General features: G+C 43.5%; 1 protein-coding gene across 7 annotated transcripts in view; it reads left to right on the top strand.

Moving 5' to 3' along the window:
• Window positions 1–12,769, top strand: part of LDB2 (LIM domain binding 2) — a 406,071-nt gene extending 393,302 nt beyond the window's left edge. Inside the window, exons 6-9 of one of the 7 annotated variants that reach the window (XM_082631221.1) lie at window positions 2,442–2,565; window positions 5,638–5,783; window positions 8,362–8,504; window positions 11,420–11,550. In XM_082631221.1, the coding sequence (XP_082487347.1) occupies window positions 2,442–2,565; window positions 5,638–5,783; window positions 8,362–8,466 (375 nt within the window). In that variant the 3' untranslated portion in view covers window positions 8,467–8,504; window positions 11,420–11,550. Of the gene's footprint in view, window positions 1–2,441; window positions 2,566–5,637; window positions 5,790–8,361; window positions 8,505–11,158; window positions 11,395–11,419 lie in introns of those variants that run through there. The other 6 variants (XM_082631220.1, XM_082631218.1, XM_082631219.1 and 3 more) reach the window with 6 other exon arrangements.
• The last annotated feature ends 5,857 nt before the right edge of the window (window positions 12,770–18,626 follow it).

The raw sequence follows: 18,626 nt of genomic DNA, 5'->3' as shown, positions 1-18,626 counted from the left end.
AAGAATGGGAATGGACAAAAAGGAAATGGTTTTAAAACCTTTATAACATTTTTAGTTAAAAGAAAAAGTTTTCCCAGTCTTTAGAATTTCTCTGAAAGCTTTTCTTACTGCCCTAGCTTAATAATAGATGCAAACATCTTCTGACCGTGTCTGAAGCTAGCAGTGGTTCTTTTTTGGTGGATAATCCATTCTTATCTCTATGTTTAGAGATGATTGTGGAATCCTTCACTCCATTTGGTCTGAGTGACAGGGGAAGACTTGAGGTTGTCTGTAATTTGCACATACTTTGATTTCCAGCGTGGAGTTGTTAGCAGAGGAATACACACTTGCAGTCTTGGAATACGGACTTAATTGCATAGTAACCCTCCCTCTTTCACAGGGTTTTCCTTATTAACATTTCAAAAAGGACTCCAAAGTAAACAAGAAGATAGACAAGATTGAAGATGCATCATAACTAACCCAGATCTCATTACTTTACAGCCTGATACACTAGGGTCCAGTAGCTTTGTCTCTTTGGCTCACATTGCACCTGTGTTGTTCAGGCTTTGAAATCTTAGTCTCTTCTTCCAAAGAAACTGCAGATGGAAGGAGATTACAGTTGGCCCTTAAATGGGGTTTGTGGTTCTGGCAAAGTTTAGATCATCGATAGGTAAAAAGGGCTGAGAAATTTCTCTAGATGAAGGCAATTTTGATTATCATGCCTAGACTTGAGAAGAGAGGAAGGGCATGGAAAAGTGAGGTGGGGGGATAAGAAGAGAGGGGAATTTGAGCTGGAAACCCCTGGGGATTTGTGCATGTCTTGCTTCTATATTTGTCTCTTCTAAAGCCCAGCATATGCAGGGCAGTGGATCTCAATTTTGGGTAATATTTATCAGAATTAGATGGGAGAATGCTTTTTTAAAATACAGATTCAGGACCCCACCTCCAGACTCAGTGAAACAGAAAGAGCAGAGTCTGGAAGTCTGCATTTTTAATAATCAACTCTTCTGATTCTGATGGAAGTGTTCCTTAGACTTTGAGAAACATTGGCATAGAAAGGTCCTCCAGTCTTTCTAAGAGTCACTCCTTAAATGCATCCATGAATTTGAGCCAAATCTAGGAACACAGAGATAAAAGGCATAGTCTCAGCATTCAAAGAGTTCAAAGCTGAGTGGAAAAGAGACTTGGAAGCCAATGGTTACAAAACGTAAATGAGTAAGTTTGTAGAGCAGAAAGGGCTGGGTCCTATGGGAGAGCTGTAGAGTCATCCAACTCAGCCCTCACAGAGAGAGGTGCAGAGCCGGGGGGAAAGGCCTAACAGAGGAAGGAACTTTGCCTTCAAGGATGAGTGGGCATTAGCCAGGAAGAGGGAGAGCAAAGAATTCCAGGTAGAGGGAACCAGTGGACAATAAGGAGTGTGGACTCTAGGGAAATACTCAAGTGAGAAATGGCAGAAGGGAAGGGAGTAGGAAAAACGATGGCCCCATGAACATGGGGATTGCACATCTGCCTTTCATAATAAAATGACGTTTTTCCATATGGGAAGGTGCATTGCCAATGTTAGTATAGCTGTAACTGAAACAGCAATGGATGCATTGTTCCTGGTCTTGGTCTTTGCCCTCTTAGCAACAGTTCTTTCAATGCAGCAGCATTCTGAAAAGCTTCCAAATGAGAAGGAATTCAAAAAGTCCAAGGCAATCCTAACTGAATTTACCTTCTTATTTCATTCATTAATCTTTGTCATCAGAGGTCTTGGACCAAAGTAAAGCTGAAAGATCTAACTAATGGAGAGAAGAAGGGCGACCGTGTGCAGAACCACAGAAAAAGCTCCCACACTGAATGAAAGTCAGCATATGTTACTGACATTCTCATCTTGTGTAAAATACAAATGAGTATATGAATAAAAATAAAATAGTGTTCTTCATGGCCCTTTATAAGAATTAGGATCAAAAACATACCTGTAGTTGCCACTTTGTTCTCCAAAGTTTAAAGGATGGCTTTCACTGCCACATAATCTACATAAACTAGCATTGTAACTCACAGTGTGTGGTTATACAAACAGGAACTACAGCAGAGACCAGAGTCAAAATCAGAGCATGCTGCGCTCCATGGAAAAGAGCTTTTTTCTTTAACCAGAGAGAATCATTTCAATTCAGACTAGAACCACATATATCCACCCAACAGTCAGTACAGAATGTGTGGGGATGTGTGTGTGTGTGTGTGTGTGTGTGTGTGTGTAAACCACACTCAGCTATAATATGATATTATAAATGATAGTAAATTAAGTGGGCATTATCAAGTGTTGGTAATATTTCTTTTCCTCCAAACTTATACGGAGAAAATCAAAACCCGGGGTTGGGGGTGAAGTACCTTTAAGCTTTCTTTTGGATTCCCGCTGTTAACATTATTTAATGCAAATGTTATCAAGTAGTAAAACACCGATGTCTTTGAACTCCTTGCAGTTGTGTGTAATACTGGAGCCAATGCAGGAACTGATGTCCAGACATAAAACTTACAACCTCAGTCCACGAGACTGCCTGAAGACCTGTTTGTTTCAGAAGTGGCAGCGGATGGTGGCGCCACCAGGTACGACTTTGTTCTTCACTCTCCGTCTACATGCTTTTTCTGAGGCTTCTTCTGGGGATGAAGGCATGTGAAAAGGAAGAGATCATAAATGTATCAGCAAAGTAGTTTATAAGGGATATTCTGACCATGATATTGGACCCAAAGACACTGACTTTGTGAAGGGCAAACATCCTCCTTAGATTTAGTGACCATCCTCTACAGTCTCCTCACTTGCTAGATTAGGACCTGAAACCCACAGAAGGAAATTGATTTATTTAACGTTACCAAGAAAATATTGACAAAGCCGAAATCAGAACCCAGGTTTCCTGTCTTCCAGTCCAGTGGTTGTTCCACTGGATAAGACTGGTGGCTGCTCATGGCTTACTGTGATTTTGTTTGTTCTTTGAAGAATGGTAGAAATTATGAAAAGAAAGGGAGGGAGGGAGGGAGGGAGGAAGAAGAAAGGAAGAATAGGAGGGAATAGAGGAGAGAAGGAAAGAAGGAAAGAGGAAGGGAGGAAGGAAATAAATAAATATTTTTGCTCTGTTTTTTAAGGTATATAATATCAAAGGGTTCTTTGATCATGAAAAGGATACATAAAAGACCCCATTTCTCTCACTTCCCTAGAATGTAGTTTAGATACTATAGTCTCCTGCTGGGGTTCTGAAATTACTGCTTCCAGTCACCATTAATTGTCCTTCTATCTAATACATTTTCACCCCCAGGCATGTGTCGAGCCTCATTGATCATAAAAGCAAAACGTATCCATTCGCTAAAAATTATTTTTATAAAGAGTAACTATTAACACGAGGCACATAGCCTTCTGAATCACAAAATATAACGGTCACCTTCTGCTGGTAATTGGCCAGGGGTTTTATATAAAGTGAATATAGCAGATGTAACCAAGTACATACTTAGAAAGCTGAGAAAAATGAGCATTATTTTACATAGAATAGTTGCATCCCCATCTTACAGGAATTATAGACATTTAGAACATTATTTTTCAGATGTATTAAATGTGCGTAAACTGGCCTTATTTTCTTTCAGTACCAATAAGGCTTCATAGGAAAAAGTTTCACTCACTAAATGCTTTGAACACCTATTTTGCAACATGTGCACATATAATTCATATATTATTCATTAATTCAGTCATTAACTCAATAATTATTTATTGAGCCCCTACTAGGTGCCAGGCACTGCTCTAGCCACTGTGGGTATAATACTACATGAAAATAGTCACAAATCGCAGCCCTCTCAGACCTTCCATTCTCTAACTGAATCCTCACAACAACCTTATGAGGTATTTCTTGCTATTCCCATTTGATATAATAGGCCTGAGATTTAAAGTAGTAACTTGCCAAAGTTAGCTGAAGCTAGTCAGTGGAGGCCCCTATGTCACAATAAATTTTTATGTCTTCAATTCGTGACTCTATTACCACAGCTACCTACTGCCAGTGGGAGTAATCCAAAGCATACCATTTAGGTGTATTTCCCCAAAATTCCATGAGAAAGTACAAATTTTTTTTTTAAAGCAGCCGATTTCAATTCAAGTCAAAGGAAGAAGATGCCTGTCAGGGAAAGCTGGGTGTTTGCTTTACTTTAGAATGTACCTCTCAACTCTCCTCTAGCCCAATGAGCTGGAACAATTCTGTTTCCTCTTTCCATAACCTTCAGAATAAGCACCCATAACTCTCTATGTATAGGGATGTTAGGCCCTTTGATGAAACTCTTTAAACATTAGAGATAAAATATTTATGAAAGAAAATATGTTATATAAATAGAAACATAATCTCCTACTTCATCAAAAGTCAGAGATAACGTGATGGACTAAGTGGTCTTTGAAATGACCTTCAAGGAGATCTTCCCCATTGTTCATCAGAAGCAGTATAGATGCCTCAAGAAAATGCTACAAGGTTACCTCACTTAGTTCCAGTATGGTCCTGGCTTACCTTCTCTCCATCAGAGTTGGATCTAGAATAGGGTTAGCAAAAAGGATGCTCTTACATGCCATTTCCAATTCATTTAGTAACTGCCTGGAACAGGCTTCTGAAGATTTTTCATTCTCAAAGCAAAGATTTATAATAGTACCTAGTTAATAGAGTTGCTGTGAATATAAAATAATGACATAGAAAACATTAAAAATATGAAAATATTGAGTCATGCTCATAATACATAATAAATAAATAATATTCTTTTTACTACACATTTCCATGAGTCCCTATACTTCCATTAAGATGTTGCCTCATCCTTCAGGTCCAAAATATTTTTTTTCTATTTCTAAACAGACCTTTCTGGAAAAGGTCTAGCTTCTCTTCATTAATATGCTGGCTGTAGCATACTAAGACATTTTTTCCCTAGGAATTTTGAAATTAGTTGCATCATTTAGACACCAGGATCCAAAGCATGGGTATTTCTACTGAGCTTCGGAATCCCTAAGTTACACATCAATGGCTGGTGGGATGGACACTTCCTCTTCTTTTTATTGGGTTGGCCCAAAAGTTCATTCGGGTTTTTCCATAAGATGTTACGGGAAAAACCCACACAAATTTTTTGGCCAATTTTTCAACATTTCAGCGTGCGATAGAGCTGGGCTGCAATATGACACTTAGCCAGTAGGTGCTGCTGTAACTCACTGGTTCACTTAATTGAGCTCAGCTCATACTTCTCTCAACCCCTGGAGGTTCCCTAGGAGTCCCAGAGCCCTCCTTTTGTTATAAAAAGAGGGTAGACCGCAAAAATCTTTTTTGCCCCAAATTCATAATGGTAATAATATTTTAAGTTCAAACTATAGTAGTGGTGTAACTCACCCTAAGACATATTTAGAGCTTCCAGACACACACACACAGTAGATGACATCAGGAAGAACAATTAAACACAAATCACTTTATCAAGATACTGAAGAAAAGAGTTTCAGTCATTGTGTGCTACAAATAAATCAGCAGCTTTCTTCTTTTAGGTTTCGTCAAGTTAAAAGAAGTGGAAAAAATATCAACAGTCCTACTCTTTTGAACTTACAAAAAACGGCTTCCCTGGAGGGCCCGTATTCTGGTGGTCACCCTGGCACTGACCCTCCTTCCATGTTTCATGTTGCAGCAGAGCCCACAAGGCAACCGACAACGAAACGGAGAAAAAGAAAAAATTCCACCAGCAGCACCTCCAACAGCGGCGCTGGGAACACCGCCAACAGCACGGGCAGCAAGAAGAAGGCGCCAGCCGCCAACCTGAGTCTGTCCAGTCAGGTACCTGTAAGTCTCGCTTTCCTTTCAGGCTGAAATCCTGCCTTTGCCTGTCGTCTCCCCGAGTCCAGGGGCCCTACGGCAAGGTCTCTTTTAGCTGCAATGACCTTCTGGGCCCGGTGGGGGGCGGGGGAGGGGAAGGCAGGGACAAGGGGTGGGAGGGGGGGAGGAGCTCTGTCCTGGAAACCTTCCCCGACAAACTGGGACTTAGAAAGGAATATGAAGAGTCTGTGCTGCAGTGGGACCGGAATGAAAAAGGCTTCAGAGTCGTAGACAGGAGATATGTCACTTAAGGTTTAATTAAAATATCACTTAGCAGGGTGCTGGTGGCATATAAGGGACTCTCAGCACCATCACCGGGACCCCGTGCTCCCCTGGAAACTAGCTCCTGGCACTAAGGCTCCAGATTGTCCTTCGACTGCCCCCCGACCCCCCCAGACATGGGCATCCCCTCTTATTTTAAGATTCAGGTAATTAACTCAGGCCACTACAAATGCAGCTCAGTGGATTTCGCTTTCCCATTTCATTAGCTTAGGGGGAGGCGCAGCCCCTGGTTTGGTCTCAACTCTCTCGACCTCTTGACCCCTTTCTTTCATTTCTGGGTCTTGACAAAGGAAATGGGCCACTCAGAAGGGGGCTTCTTTGAACTCCAAAGCTGACAGCTGAGGGCGTCCCCATAGAGGGTAAACTGGGTGGGAACTTTCTTTACCTCCTATGTTTTCTTCCTCGATTTACTCCCTTCTGCCTGATTCCTTCCTGTCTCTGACTTCCTCATCCCAGTACTAGACCACTTTTAAATTCTCATGTGTCTTTAAGCATTTCTTGCCCCTTCTCCCCACCACGATGACTTGTGGGTTTTCCTTCTCTGCTGCCCTTGTCACATCACACTCACCAGGCTTTTGACTATCCTTCAAATCCTGGGATTTTCGTGGTGCTTCATAGGTACCCTCTAGATACTATGTCTTCAAAAATGCGCCCTTTCTTGTAACTTCTCTCAAGTGATGCAATTTTACCTTTTCCCTCTTTCTCACTCTTTCCCCTCTCTTGGTCTGTGGGCCTCACCCTCTGCTTCTGATCCTGCACCATCTCTCTCCATGTGAGAGCGGACCTTCATTTCCAGGGGATTCTCCACTTCTAATTGCGTCTTTCAAATCTGTCCCCCACCCACTCTCTCCCATTTTCCATTGGTCAGTTCTCTGGCTAAAACCAACCCCATCAGTACCTGAGAATTACCTGGCCTCTCCTCTTGTCCTCCACAGACAGAGGACACGGTTGTCATCCCTATTGCATTAGAAAGAAAAGGTCATGAGAAAGTGGCCAGCCTGTGGGATAGGTGCCATTTTCATTTTAAGACTGCTAGGGATGGTAGTTCTTAAAAAATACCAGAGTTACCTCTGTTTTTTGAACTGAGTTTTCACCCCAGAAGAGTCAGGAAAAAAAAAAAATCAAAGGAGAAAAACAGAGTCTTTTTATTAAGGTGCCAGTAAGTTATACCCACTCCTGGTTAAATGGGAAAATGCATAGAAAAAAAATGGCCAGGCATAAATAAATCAACCCCAAAAGTGCACACAAGCAGCCCATTTATTCATCTAATTCTGGAGTTTTAGAAACTAACGTTTGTTAGTTTCCACGAACAAATGAAAGTACATTCCAGAGATTTCTGGAACTTTGACATAGCTACTTAAAGGCTGCAAGAATTCAGATTGGTTCAACAAGTGTTTTCTGAGCTCCTACTATGTGCCCCACACTATACAAGGTGTTGGTAATAGCAAGATTTAAAAAAAACAAAACCAAAAAAAGACCCACCCAAGCTCTGTCATTGAAGAGCTCACTGTCTAATAAAGTGATAAAGAGGTTTCCTCTCTCCTTGCCAGCTCAGACTCCTGGTTTCAGCTCACAGGGTACAGTATTGAGAAAGATTCTGAGGCCTGGACTGGGTCTGGTGGGCCATCCATTAGTGATGTCTGCCATGGGTATAGAATAGCAGCATGCACATCCATGTATTTTGACATAACTGGCCTAGTCGGAATCATTTCAATTTTTTTAAAGAGCACCTAACTTTTTCTACTCCATTATGCTCTTGTCCTCCCAACCTGCAATTGCATTTTGGTGGAAGATACCTGTGTCAAGAGGGTTTTTAATCAGTCGAGACCCTTTGGATAAGAACAAGGCGCCGTTAGAAAGTGCGAGTAGAATTTCAGCACTATCCCCGCCATGCAAACAGGGATGTTTTCATTAAGTAAAACTTAGAGATGGCTGAGAGAAACAGGGAAGTCATCCAGGTTAAGAAAATGTGTAAATTTCTGTATGTCCTCCAGCTGAATGGACATCGAACGATAAGCCCTGGCTGGCTTGTAGGGACCACATTATTTAACCCTGTCTCCTGAATGACCAGCACCCCTTTCCTGTTTAAATAGAAATGCAACCTGCAGGCCTTAGCTGCCTTGTCCGAAGGCATGTACAGATCGGGTGTGCTACCACGACCACGGCTGTGGTCCGCACAGCTGCCACGGCAGCAACGTGTGTGTCTGGCGAGGGCTAGGGTTTAATCCTTGGATTCTGCTTCTCACTCCATGAGCAGGGGCTAGGAGCGATCCCGAACTGCAGCCTCAACCCTGGGAGGGATGGAGACCTGTGTCATTCAACAGCAGTGACCCCTTCTGGCCAATTTAAGGAGAAGCATTGAGGGGCCCTGAAAGGAGTCACTTCCAGTCCTCCTCAGAGGTTGGTGGTCCTTGCACGGGGGATTAGTAAGAAGATGTGACACGGGCAAGAGCTGGTGGCACCTGCAGGCCTCTGGCGAGGAGCAGAGGTCTGCTTCCTGGGGAGTCGAGACCATATGGGTTACTCTCAGATGGACCAATATCGCCTCCTGTGGGACACACAAGACAGCAGGGACGGGAAGGAAATGCATCTCTCACTACCAATGTTGAATGTTGGGGGGGGACTTTAAAGATGTGGGGCGTGTGGGGAAAATGGTGCCAACATCCCCTAGTTAGAGGGAGCCCAGAATGTATGTTATGTCTCCGCTCATTTTGTGTGAGGATAACAAACCAAGCCCTCCTGAGCCGAGAACCCCTATCCTAGCCCAGAGATTTAGAAGAGCCAGGTAGAGCGGTGTTCGTAACTGTGTAAGTGGCCTCAGGTATCTACGTGCATATGAAGTCCTTAGCACACATCTCTTTTGTAACTTGCCATCTATTAATCACTCACGCATGCACACATGCGTGTACACACACACACACACGCATGATTATGCATCTGGCTAAGGATACGTTTTATAATCAGTAAGGCAAATGTGGCATCTCTCTGAAATTTAGGATGCTCCAAAATATCCATGCCTGGACACCTTTTCCAGCCGTTCCTGGAACAAAGATATACCAAACCTATTACGAGCCCGTATAAGCCCCATTTGAAGTGATGTAAATCACTATTTTCATAGTACTTTTCTGGAACGACTGTTATTTTCTGATACAATGAAGGCATCTGACGTGTTGAGAACGTCTCTGCTAATATCACGCTTAAATTGGCTTCTTCTGTTTCCAAATTATGCTTAACCTCCCATTCTCCCAGCCTCTCTCGATGACCTTGGACTCACAGTACTAATGCAGACCCACGTGTCGCTTCTAACATTCTTCTCCTGCCCCCTGACACCTCATGCATGTGTTTCCCCAGCCCTTCAAAGTGTGCTACACACAGGTCATTTGGTGGAATTAACCCTCATGTCGTCCTCCACCCCCATCTTAACCTGGTCTTCCCGCCTGCCTTTGTTCCTGATCGTAAGCGCGGTCTCCTAATTGCCCACGACGAAGTAACACTTTTTTATCCCCAACACCCCAATGGGTCAGGTGGAGGCCACATTCCATTTAAAATCCTGTCAGCATTCTTGCCACTCGGAGTCTGTGTCTATTTTGCATCTCACTTTAAGAGTCCTCACGAGTCTCCTACATGTCAGTGTCATGCCTGGCTCTTCGTGGCATCATAAGTACATTCTTGGAAACACACAACTGAATATCCTGCCAGTACCTCGATTGCTGAGTCTTCCCAGGTCATATTTTAGGCATTTGCTTCATCTGGGGCATTTCTCTTTAACATCACTGTTATCAATTCACAAGAGTGATTAGTCTGAAAACACAGTGTGAAACCTATTGCTTATCTCCCCTCTAATTCGAGGAGAATCGATCAATCAAACAAACAAGGTTTTCCATTCCAAAACAAATCAGGTGGTCACTAAGGGATTTGTTCAACTGGCACCTTCAAAATTCTAGAAGGACCCTGGCGGGGCTGCTGGACCCTCTCCTGACCACAGGCAGTATTCCACTAATATACTGCTCCAGGAAAGCCTCTCTTGCCCCAGTGAAAAGAATGTCTACCCAGCTGTCAAGGCAAATTAGCCTCCCTATCAGAAAATTCATACTTACGTCTCCAAAAGCATATGGCCAGCCCTGATTTTCCAGCCTCAGTGGAGGCTGATGGCAGTCGGGCACTCTTAAGTAGACTGTTGCTCAGAGCCCGCCCAGCAGGATCCACCTGACAGGTGTCCTGTCCCATGCCCATGTCACCCATCAACCCCATAGGGTCCCCTTGGGACAGAGAGGCCAGAGCCCTGCCCTGTGTATGTGTCCTTCTCCCCTGTCCCCGTGCTTCTGCAGCAGTGGCCTCCACAGAGCTCCCAGCTACAGTAGGTGGCTTCCTTGTTTTCATGGAAGGACAATTTGTACTTAAAGGAGTGATTAGATGGATTCTTCTTGCATGCTTCCATTTCTGATGACTACTGGCTTCATCATTGTAATTACAATTAGCGCTCTTCGTCTTCCTTTTATGGCACCAGCTGGACAGACTGGCTCTCTTTACTGCCCAGATTGGTGGTGGGGTTGCCTGTGTGGGGATAGGTGACAGGCACCATGGAATAACAGATGGTAAATTCAGGGCTTGTTGGCAATCAGCAGGTTTTTGCTAATGACTTAATTAGCTATGCAAATTGTCAAATCAGTGTGAACATTGTTTTTATCGAAAACTTTACCTAAATTAATTACCATAATTAAGTAGCAGAATGTCAAGGATATCGGCTGCATAAAAGGGCCTGGCTGAGTACAGAAAAGAGAGATCTGTCTTCAATTAAAATGTATACCGTCCTTGGGACAGAGAAAATGCCGTTTGGAATGAGTTGCATGACTATTGCAGAACTGCATCCTCCCCGCGTTGGCTGCTAGTTTCCAAAGCCATCCAGAGGCCCTAAATAAAAGTGGTGGATTTCTGGAGGTCTTGCAAAGCACCCAGCAGAAGGTTCCACAGCCCTCTCAAGAGTCCCCAGTGTCGGCAAGTTGAAAAGCGTGGATTTTTTTAATTTTGAAAAATCCATTTTTTTATTTCTGCAGATTGCTAGCATTGCTCGTTCTCCGGTGTCAGGCTGCACACTAAGGACATAAACTCGCGTGGTTGTTACACATCAGGAGGCGATGTTTATTTCCTGTAGAAAAATCCAATATGCGTCTTGGCCCCCCGACATTGAGACTTGACCCCGGTGTACAGGACACGAGTGTGTCTGGCCTAGATCCCCCAGCGCCTCCCACTAGTGTTTTAAGCTGAGCTTCTCTCTCCCAAGGTTTCCCTGTAATAATGTCAGCTGCTGTTCACAGGATGTGATGGTGGTAGGAGAGCCAACTCTGATGGGAGGTGAGTTTGGGGACGAGGACGAAAGGCTAATCACTAGATTAGAAAACACGCAGTATGATGCGGCCAACGGCATGGACGACGAGGAAGACTTCACCAGTTCACCCGCCCTGGGGAACAGCAGCCCATGGAACAGTAAACCTCCCGCCACTCAAGAGACCAAATCAGAAAACCCCCCACCCCAAGCTTCCCAGTAAGATTGACCAGCTCCAGAATCCACTGTCAATAGCCACCGTGGGTTACACTCACTATTTCAGATCCTTACTCACAGGAGAGGAAGGAGGAGACATTAAAACTTTTCCAAGCAAATACCGATTTCTAAACCACAGTGATCTGAGTTTCTCTCTTTCTTTTTTTTAATTGAGAGGATCATTCCCAATAAACTTCCATGACCCCTTCCTGGAGGCCTTCACAGGTAACACAGATACTGGCACTGATCGTAATTAAAGTAAGAGCAAACGCTAGCGCTTCTCCTGGCTCGGTTTTAACCACGTTTGTTAATTTCATTCCCCCCCCCCCGCCCCACCCAACCATCCAACGAAGGCCATACTGTCAATAAACCCTCAGTGCTCAGGATCTCATTCTATGCCGAACCCAACTACAGATAGACTTTTTAATATTGTAAAATATTTTCTGCTTTTTGACTTGCATCTGAGAGTTTCTTGTTTCAGTAAAAAAAGAAAAGAAAAAAAATCCACTTTTGGAAAGTAATTTAAATGTACCTTTATTTTTTTTTCCCCTTTCACCTTTTCTTTCAATGGGTAACAGCTAAGAGGGCCCAGCAGGGTAATTTATGGCCGAGCTAATGTCAATTGGTCCTCAAGCCTGAGTTGGTTCAATCGAGCCCGAGTGCTGAAACAAGAAACGTCTTTTTGTCATCAAAGACACCAAGGCAGATTTTTATGTAAAGAAAGGCACTTGGCCCCCTGAGAATGTATGCGTTTGTAAAATTTCTGTTGATCCAAATATTTTCAAGCCATGTAATCCATTAATTTTGTGGGCAGTTTAATAAATCTGAAACTCTTTTGTGTTTTTTTTTGTTGTTGTATCTGAGTTAACTGTTGTTTCTTTTCATAGTATATTTCCTGTATAATATTTTGTAAAGCCCTAACCTAGTTCTTTTATGGGGACTTTTCTTTGGGAGCAATTCCAGTGTATTTATGTGAAACTTTATAAAAGAACTAATTTTTCCATTTGCATATTAATATGTTCCTCTATACATGTAAAGACACAGTGGCTCCGTGTGTTATAAAACAGCTGTATTTTATGTATGCTTTACTGATAAGTGTGCCAATAATAAACTGTTAACGACCAAAGCAAGTGTGTCTGGGTGTTTGTGAGCCTGGCAGAGAAACCTGCCCACAATGATGAGAAGTATTGAGCTTGGATTTATGGCCCAAACTCCAGATGGAATGGAATTGTGAAAACTGCACCATCTTTATAAGGTATGGTTTCTTTCCCCGCTCACTGCAGTTTACTTGGGCAGACACAGGGGTGCCTTCCATGTGCCAGGCACTCTGCTGGCTGAGGACACAAGGATGGGAAAGGAAGGAATGACCTGGCTTCCTGGGGCTGGCCAAATGCAAGGGCAGTGGCTTCCATTCACTGAGTGCTTATTCTGTACCAAACATCTCTATTTAAGGTCCACAGACATTATTTCGACTAATCCTCACAACTCCGCCAAGTAAGCCTTAATCTCCCCATTTTTAAAAATCAGTTCCTTGGTTTGCCTGTTTTTCTAAAAGATTTGCAATACAGAGATATGGAAAATTCACATGAGGACTTTTTGTTTAAAGAACTTTCATCATATTTTTCTGCTTTGTATCCATGAGGAAGATGAGAGAGGAAGTCTGTTAGTATTAACTGAGTGTGTACGAAGTGCCAGGCCATAGTAATATATCTTCTCAGCCTGTTCTGGAAAAGGGGGGCTTCAAAAAGAGAAGCTAAGAGAGAGTGTGTGTCTTAGGTTGAGATTCCCAGAAGAAGAGCCTGAGACCAGGATCCCGGGCATGGATTTATTGAGGGAGAGTTCTTCAGTAAAGAAACCTTTAAGGGAGTGGAGGGGGTAGGATAGGAAAAGGGAAAGAGCCTAGGAAAGCTTCAGACTCAGGTAACCTACTCCCTGAGCCTGGTCCATGGTGCAGGGGAAGGCTTTGAGCACAGTTATCCCCTCCTGGGCTGAGCCGCCAGACTTCTGTGCACCTATACTGGTCAGTCATCGGCTGGGGCCATCCCCAGGATGTGTAGGAAGTGGTAACTTTTACAGAAATATGGCACCCATCAACCAAGGGCTGTTCTGCAGAAAAGAGGCCAACTAGAATGCAACAGTCCTAGAATCTTCGCATGGGTGGACTGGTCTCAGAAAGGGCTTCTGGGCAGGGCAGCAACAGTCAGCTTCATTAAGTGACTTGTCCCATCTCAGAGCTCATGGGTGACACAGTTAGAATTTGATTCTGAATCTCCCTTGACTACAAAGCCTGGGTTCTTTCTAGAACATCACATTGCTTCCCTAGAACATTAGCATTTGAAGGAAAATGTGCAGTACAATAGCAACAGAGCCAAAGGAAATAGAGGAGAATGGCTACTTTATTGCTTCCTCACTAGTGTACTGCTAAGAGAACTGCCAGTTTGTCCCCCACCCCACCTGACCGTTTTAGGTTTTATCAATTCTTTAAAGTCAGCAGTATGCAATCATTACAGATGATGCCTAGGACAATTTGTTTGACATCTGTTCCCGTTATGTACTACTCCATAGCCAATCAACCCCAAACTCAGAAACTAAAGAGACAATTTATTATTATCAGTTACCCTTCTGAGAGCTCACTGGTCTGTACCAGGTGGTCTGCACTTAGAGGCACAGATGCTGGATGTGGCTGGAGTCATCAGAGCTTAGGCTGGGCTGGACACTCAAGATGGTGCACTCGGGCTTCCCTGGTGGTGCAGTGGTTGAGAGTCCACCTGCCGATGCAGGGGACGCGGGTTCGTGCCCCAGTCAGGGAAGATCCCGCATGCCGCGGAGCGGCTGGGCCCGTGAGCCATGGCCGCTGAGCCTGCGCGTCTGGAGCCTGTGCTCTGCAACGGGAGAGGCCGCAGCAGTGAGAGGCCCGCGTACCCCCCCCCAAAAAATAATAATATGGTGCACTCACATTGCTGGCTATTAGGTAGGAGCTTGGGTAGGGCTGTTGACTGGAGTGCCTTCCCATGCAGCCTCTCCATAAGGCTTTCATAGAATGATGGTTGGGTTCCAAGAGCCAGCATCCCAGGAGAGGAGAAACATAAATTGCCAGTGCCTAGAACTGAAATACCATCACTTCTCTGTGCTATCCATCAAGGCAGCCCAGATTCAAGGGCTGGAGGCACAGACTCCACTCCTTGGTGGGTAAGTAGCAGGTGCCTCCAAGGAGGGGAGAAACTGATGGTGGTCATGTTTGAAAACATCTACATCATCCAACACAGTTCACAACCTGTTCCTTGCTTACCTTACTTTGTATCTTTAGCCACTTCCCACTTGAACCTGATTCACCATCTACCTAGACTCCTCTCATTTTCCTGAATACACTAAGTACTCAGGTCACACGTGTCTTTGTATATGTTTTTTCTCTCTTAGAATGCCATCCCCCACCTTCTTACATAACCAAAGCTATTCATTCTTATAGGCCCAGTTTGATTCTCAGGTCTCCAGAGATGCCTCCCCAACTCTGGTCAGGGTCTGTTGTCCCCTCTGAGGTCCAAGAGCGCTTGGTGCTTACTTCCTCCTTGGTTCTTTCCTTACAAATTTTTGTTTTTGTTGTTAAACACTGTCCCACTTAGACATTTCTAGGTCTGAGTAGTGTAATCATTTCCATCTGAATCTTTAATATCTAAACTCTATCACACATGTTGGTGGAATAGATAGAGTTAAAAACTTCCAAGCTAGAAATCATGGAACCACTGCTTACCATGCATTTTTCCATTACATTTCAAACAGTCTGTAATTCTATGCCACAACGTAAAGTGACATTTATCCCTGTAGGTACGTAAGAAGGTAAGAGGTAGCAGAGATGGGGTTGTTCAAGTTTTTCAGAGGTCAAGTAAGCACAAAACAAACATTTTACACAACATTGGCTTAAGCCTAACTTCTATTAAGAAACCCCATGAGATTTGTCAGGCCCAGAATAATCCTAAGGGCAACCATCTATTAAATACACACTGTGTGCCAGGCACTTGCTAGGTGCTTTGCCTGGGTGGTCTCAAACTGAGAATCCAAGGGTATGTAAGTTGGGTTTTGCTTTGTAATAATCTCCAAACCTCAGCAGGCTTTGACCACAAACCTTTTATTTTTCTCACTCATGGGACTGTGGGTCACCTGGGGCAACTCTACTTCAGGTCTGCCCCTCAGGTCCCTTTCTACGACAGTGGGTCCCCAGGGCATGCTCTTCTCTTGGCAGATTCTACTCACGCTGCATCCATTGGCCAAAGCAAGTCACAAGGACAATCCAACATAAGTGGGGTGGGGAAATATACTTTACCACTTGTAGACTGCAATGGCAACGGGTATGAGTAAACAACTGAAAATCCAATCTACCACTGGCAGCCTACACAAAGGTGCCTGAAAAACTTCTAATCATTTGCCAACATTTAAAAACTGATGAATTTTCTATAAAAGTTAAAATTTCTTGCTTCTGTCAACAAATCGGATCTAACAACCATAGACTCAGACTTCTGAATCCCTGGAGGGTAACAGTTGGCTGGCACCAGGTCATGGCTACCCTGCTTAGACACTCCAGCTCGTCATCTCCACACCATTTTACTCACTCACTCTACCTGCCTGGCTTCTGTTGGCGGCTGCTCTATCCATTACACCATACTCTCTACTCCTTAAAGCCATATTTGGAAGTTGGCATTAGGGACCCATTTTACAGATATGAAGACTGATGCTCAGACAAGTTAATTGACCTTGTTTATCACACAGCTCATAAGTGGTGAGGTGGGCTTTGAACTTGGGTGTCAGGGTCAAAGCCTATACTCCTTTCACCAAACCACACTGGTTTATAGGAGCCACAGTAGTGGTTACCTTCTGTCGGTTAGGTTAGGAATGGGACAAGCATGATCTCATTGAATCTTTGCAATATCTCTGTGGGTGAGGTAAGGTTATTTTCCCCCATTTTGCAGATGGAACATAGAGCAGTTAAAACGTTTGTCCAAGGTCACAGAGCCCACAAATGACAGCATCATGTCACCTGGACTCTGACCCACTTTATTAGACTTACTGTCAGGTGCACAGTCCGTCAGCGGGGTGTTTGGAGGTGTTCTCTGGCCTGGGAGAGGGGTCCTGGCAACCACCTTTCTGCCATTCACTATGTATTTCAGGGGGTGACAAAGAGTTTGCCAGAGATCAAGACTTGCCACTTACGTGGTAATGGAACAAAACAGGGAGGCCCCCTTTTAGGGCCTTGAAATCTCGAGGACATCTGACAAGGGATTTATAAATAAGTGGCCCAATCCCTTTGGGAAGTTCTTTCTGTCTCCATTTCTCTTTAACCTTGAGGTGAGCATTTAATGCAATAGAATAACACAACCCACAATGGTACTACATGAGGTGGGGCACAGTGAGAACAAGGCCAACAAGATCAATTATTTCCCTAAAGCAGGTTTGGCAGCATCCTTGGGAAATTCATTTTATAATGGGATACCCCCTCCATCTTCCATACAAAAATTGCTAGGCTATTTTTTTCTGATTGTTAAGCAATACATGTTCGTTATAGATCATTTGAACAAATGGGGACAAGAAAAAAATAAAGTAATCCCCCTACACTGATATAACCATTGCTGATATTCTGATACAAATCCTTCTGGTTTTTTCTTCTTGGCTCATATACATTACAATGTTGGTAATATACAGACTAGATAATTACATAACCCGCCCTTTTCGTATAATATTGTAACGAGCCACTTCGTTAACTATTCTTTAGAAACAGGATTTTTATTTCGATATAATGATCCACTAAGTGAATATACCATAATATATTAAACCATTTATTTATAGCTGGTCAACTCCCTTTTTACATCCATTAGAATTGCATAATCATTAATAATAAGCTGGTCAGAGGTTGATAAGAGTGTATTAAATTGAAATTCAGTTATTGGCTATTTGCCCTGTGCCCAACACCATGCTGGGCGTTATAAGGGATACCTGTACCTGGTCCTACCCTCATGGTGCTTACAGTTGGGATAGAAGACAAGTGCATAAAATGCTACCCAAGCATATGAGGCTGAGTGTATGCAAAGTGTCCGCAAACACCAGGAATAAAAGCTCCAGGAGTTTATAGGTATGGGACTCACATTCATTGAGCCCTATTATGTCATGTGCTGCACCTCATTTAATCTTCACCACAACCAGGGATGCAAGCATTTTGTGTATGAACCTCACAAACCGAAAACAACAAGGTCAAGTTTGAATCAGCACACGACTCCAAGGTCTGTTCTTTCTGTGGTAAGCCACAGGAAATCCCTGGGAAGACACAAATGCTGTGATTGCGTGTTTGTGGGAATGACTTCACGACAGAAGGGATGATGCTCTGATACGGGTATGCACTTCTGAGTGTCTGGTGGCTTCTCTGAATTTGCTCTCTGGCTTCGCCTCCTTTGATCCATCGCTACTGTCGGATAGTGTCTCTGACCATTGGGAATACTGAGGAGTTTGTGTTTTGAACAAAACCTAATGCAGCAGCACTGTTGGTGTTTATAGAAAGGTGTCTTTTTGCACTTAAAGCCATTGAGCTAGAAAAGGCACTGAAAGGTTATTAAAACAATAAATTAAGGAAACTGGTGAAGCAATTGCTATGGCTTTGCTCATTCCTGTTTTACTTTCAGTTCCTATCATTCCAGAATTTTATACCATCCTGGACAAAGAAAAGTTCTCTTGTTTTCCAATGGCCTTCAACGAATCTCCAGAAAATACAGTCATCTTTCATTATCTGCAGATGATTGGCTCTAGAACTGCCCCTCCCAACCTTTACCCTCCCACCCCCCAACCCTCCCATACCAAAATCCAAGGTGCTCAAATCCCTTATATTAAATAGCATAGTATTTGGGGTCGACTGAAAAAAGAATGCACAATGTGACAGCTGTGAGTTAAGTTTTATTGGGAGTTAAATGAGGGCTATAGCCCGGGAGACAGCATTTCAGATAGCT

Source organism: Mesoplodon mirus, assembly GCF_964341445.2.
Source record: "Mesoplodon mirus genome assembly, chromosome: 2".
Taxonomy (NCBI): Eukaryota; Metazoa; Chordata; class Mammalia; order Artiodactyla; family Ziphiidae; genus Mesoplodon; species Mesoplodon mirus.
The sequence above is the reverse complement of the archived record's forward strand: the minus strand, read 5'-3'. Positions and strand labels throughout refer to the sequence as shown.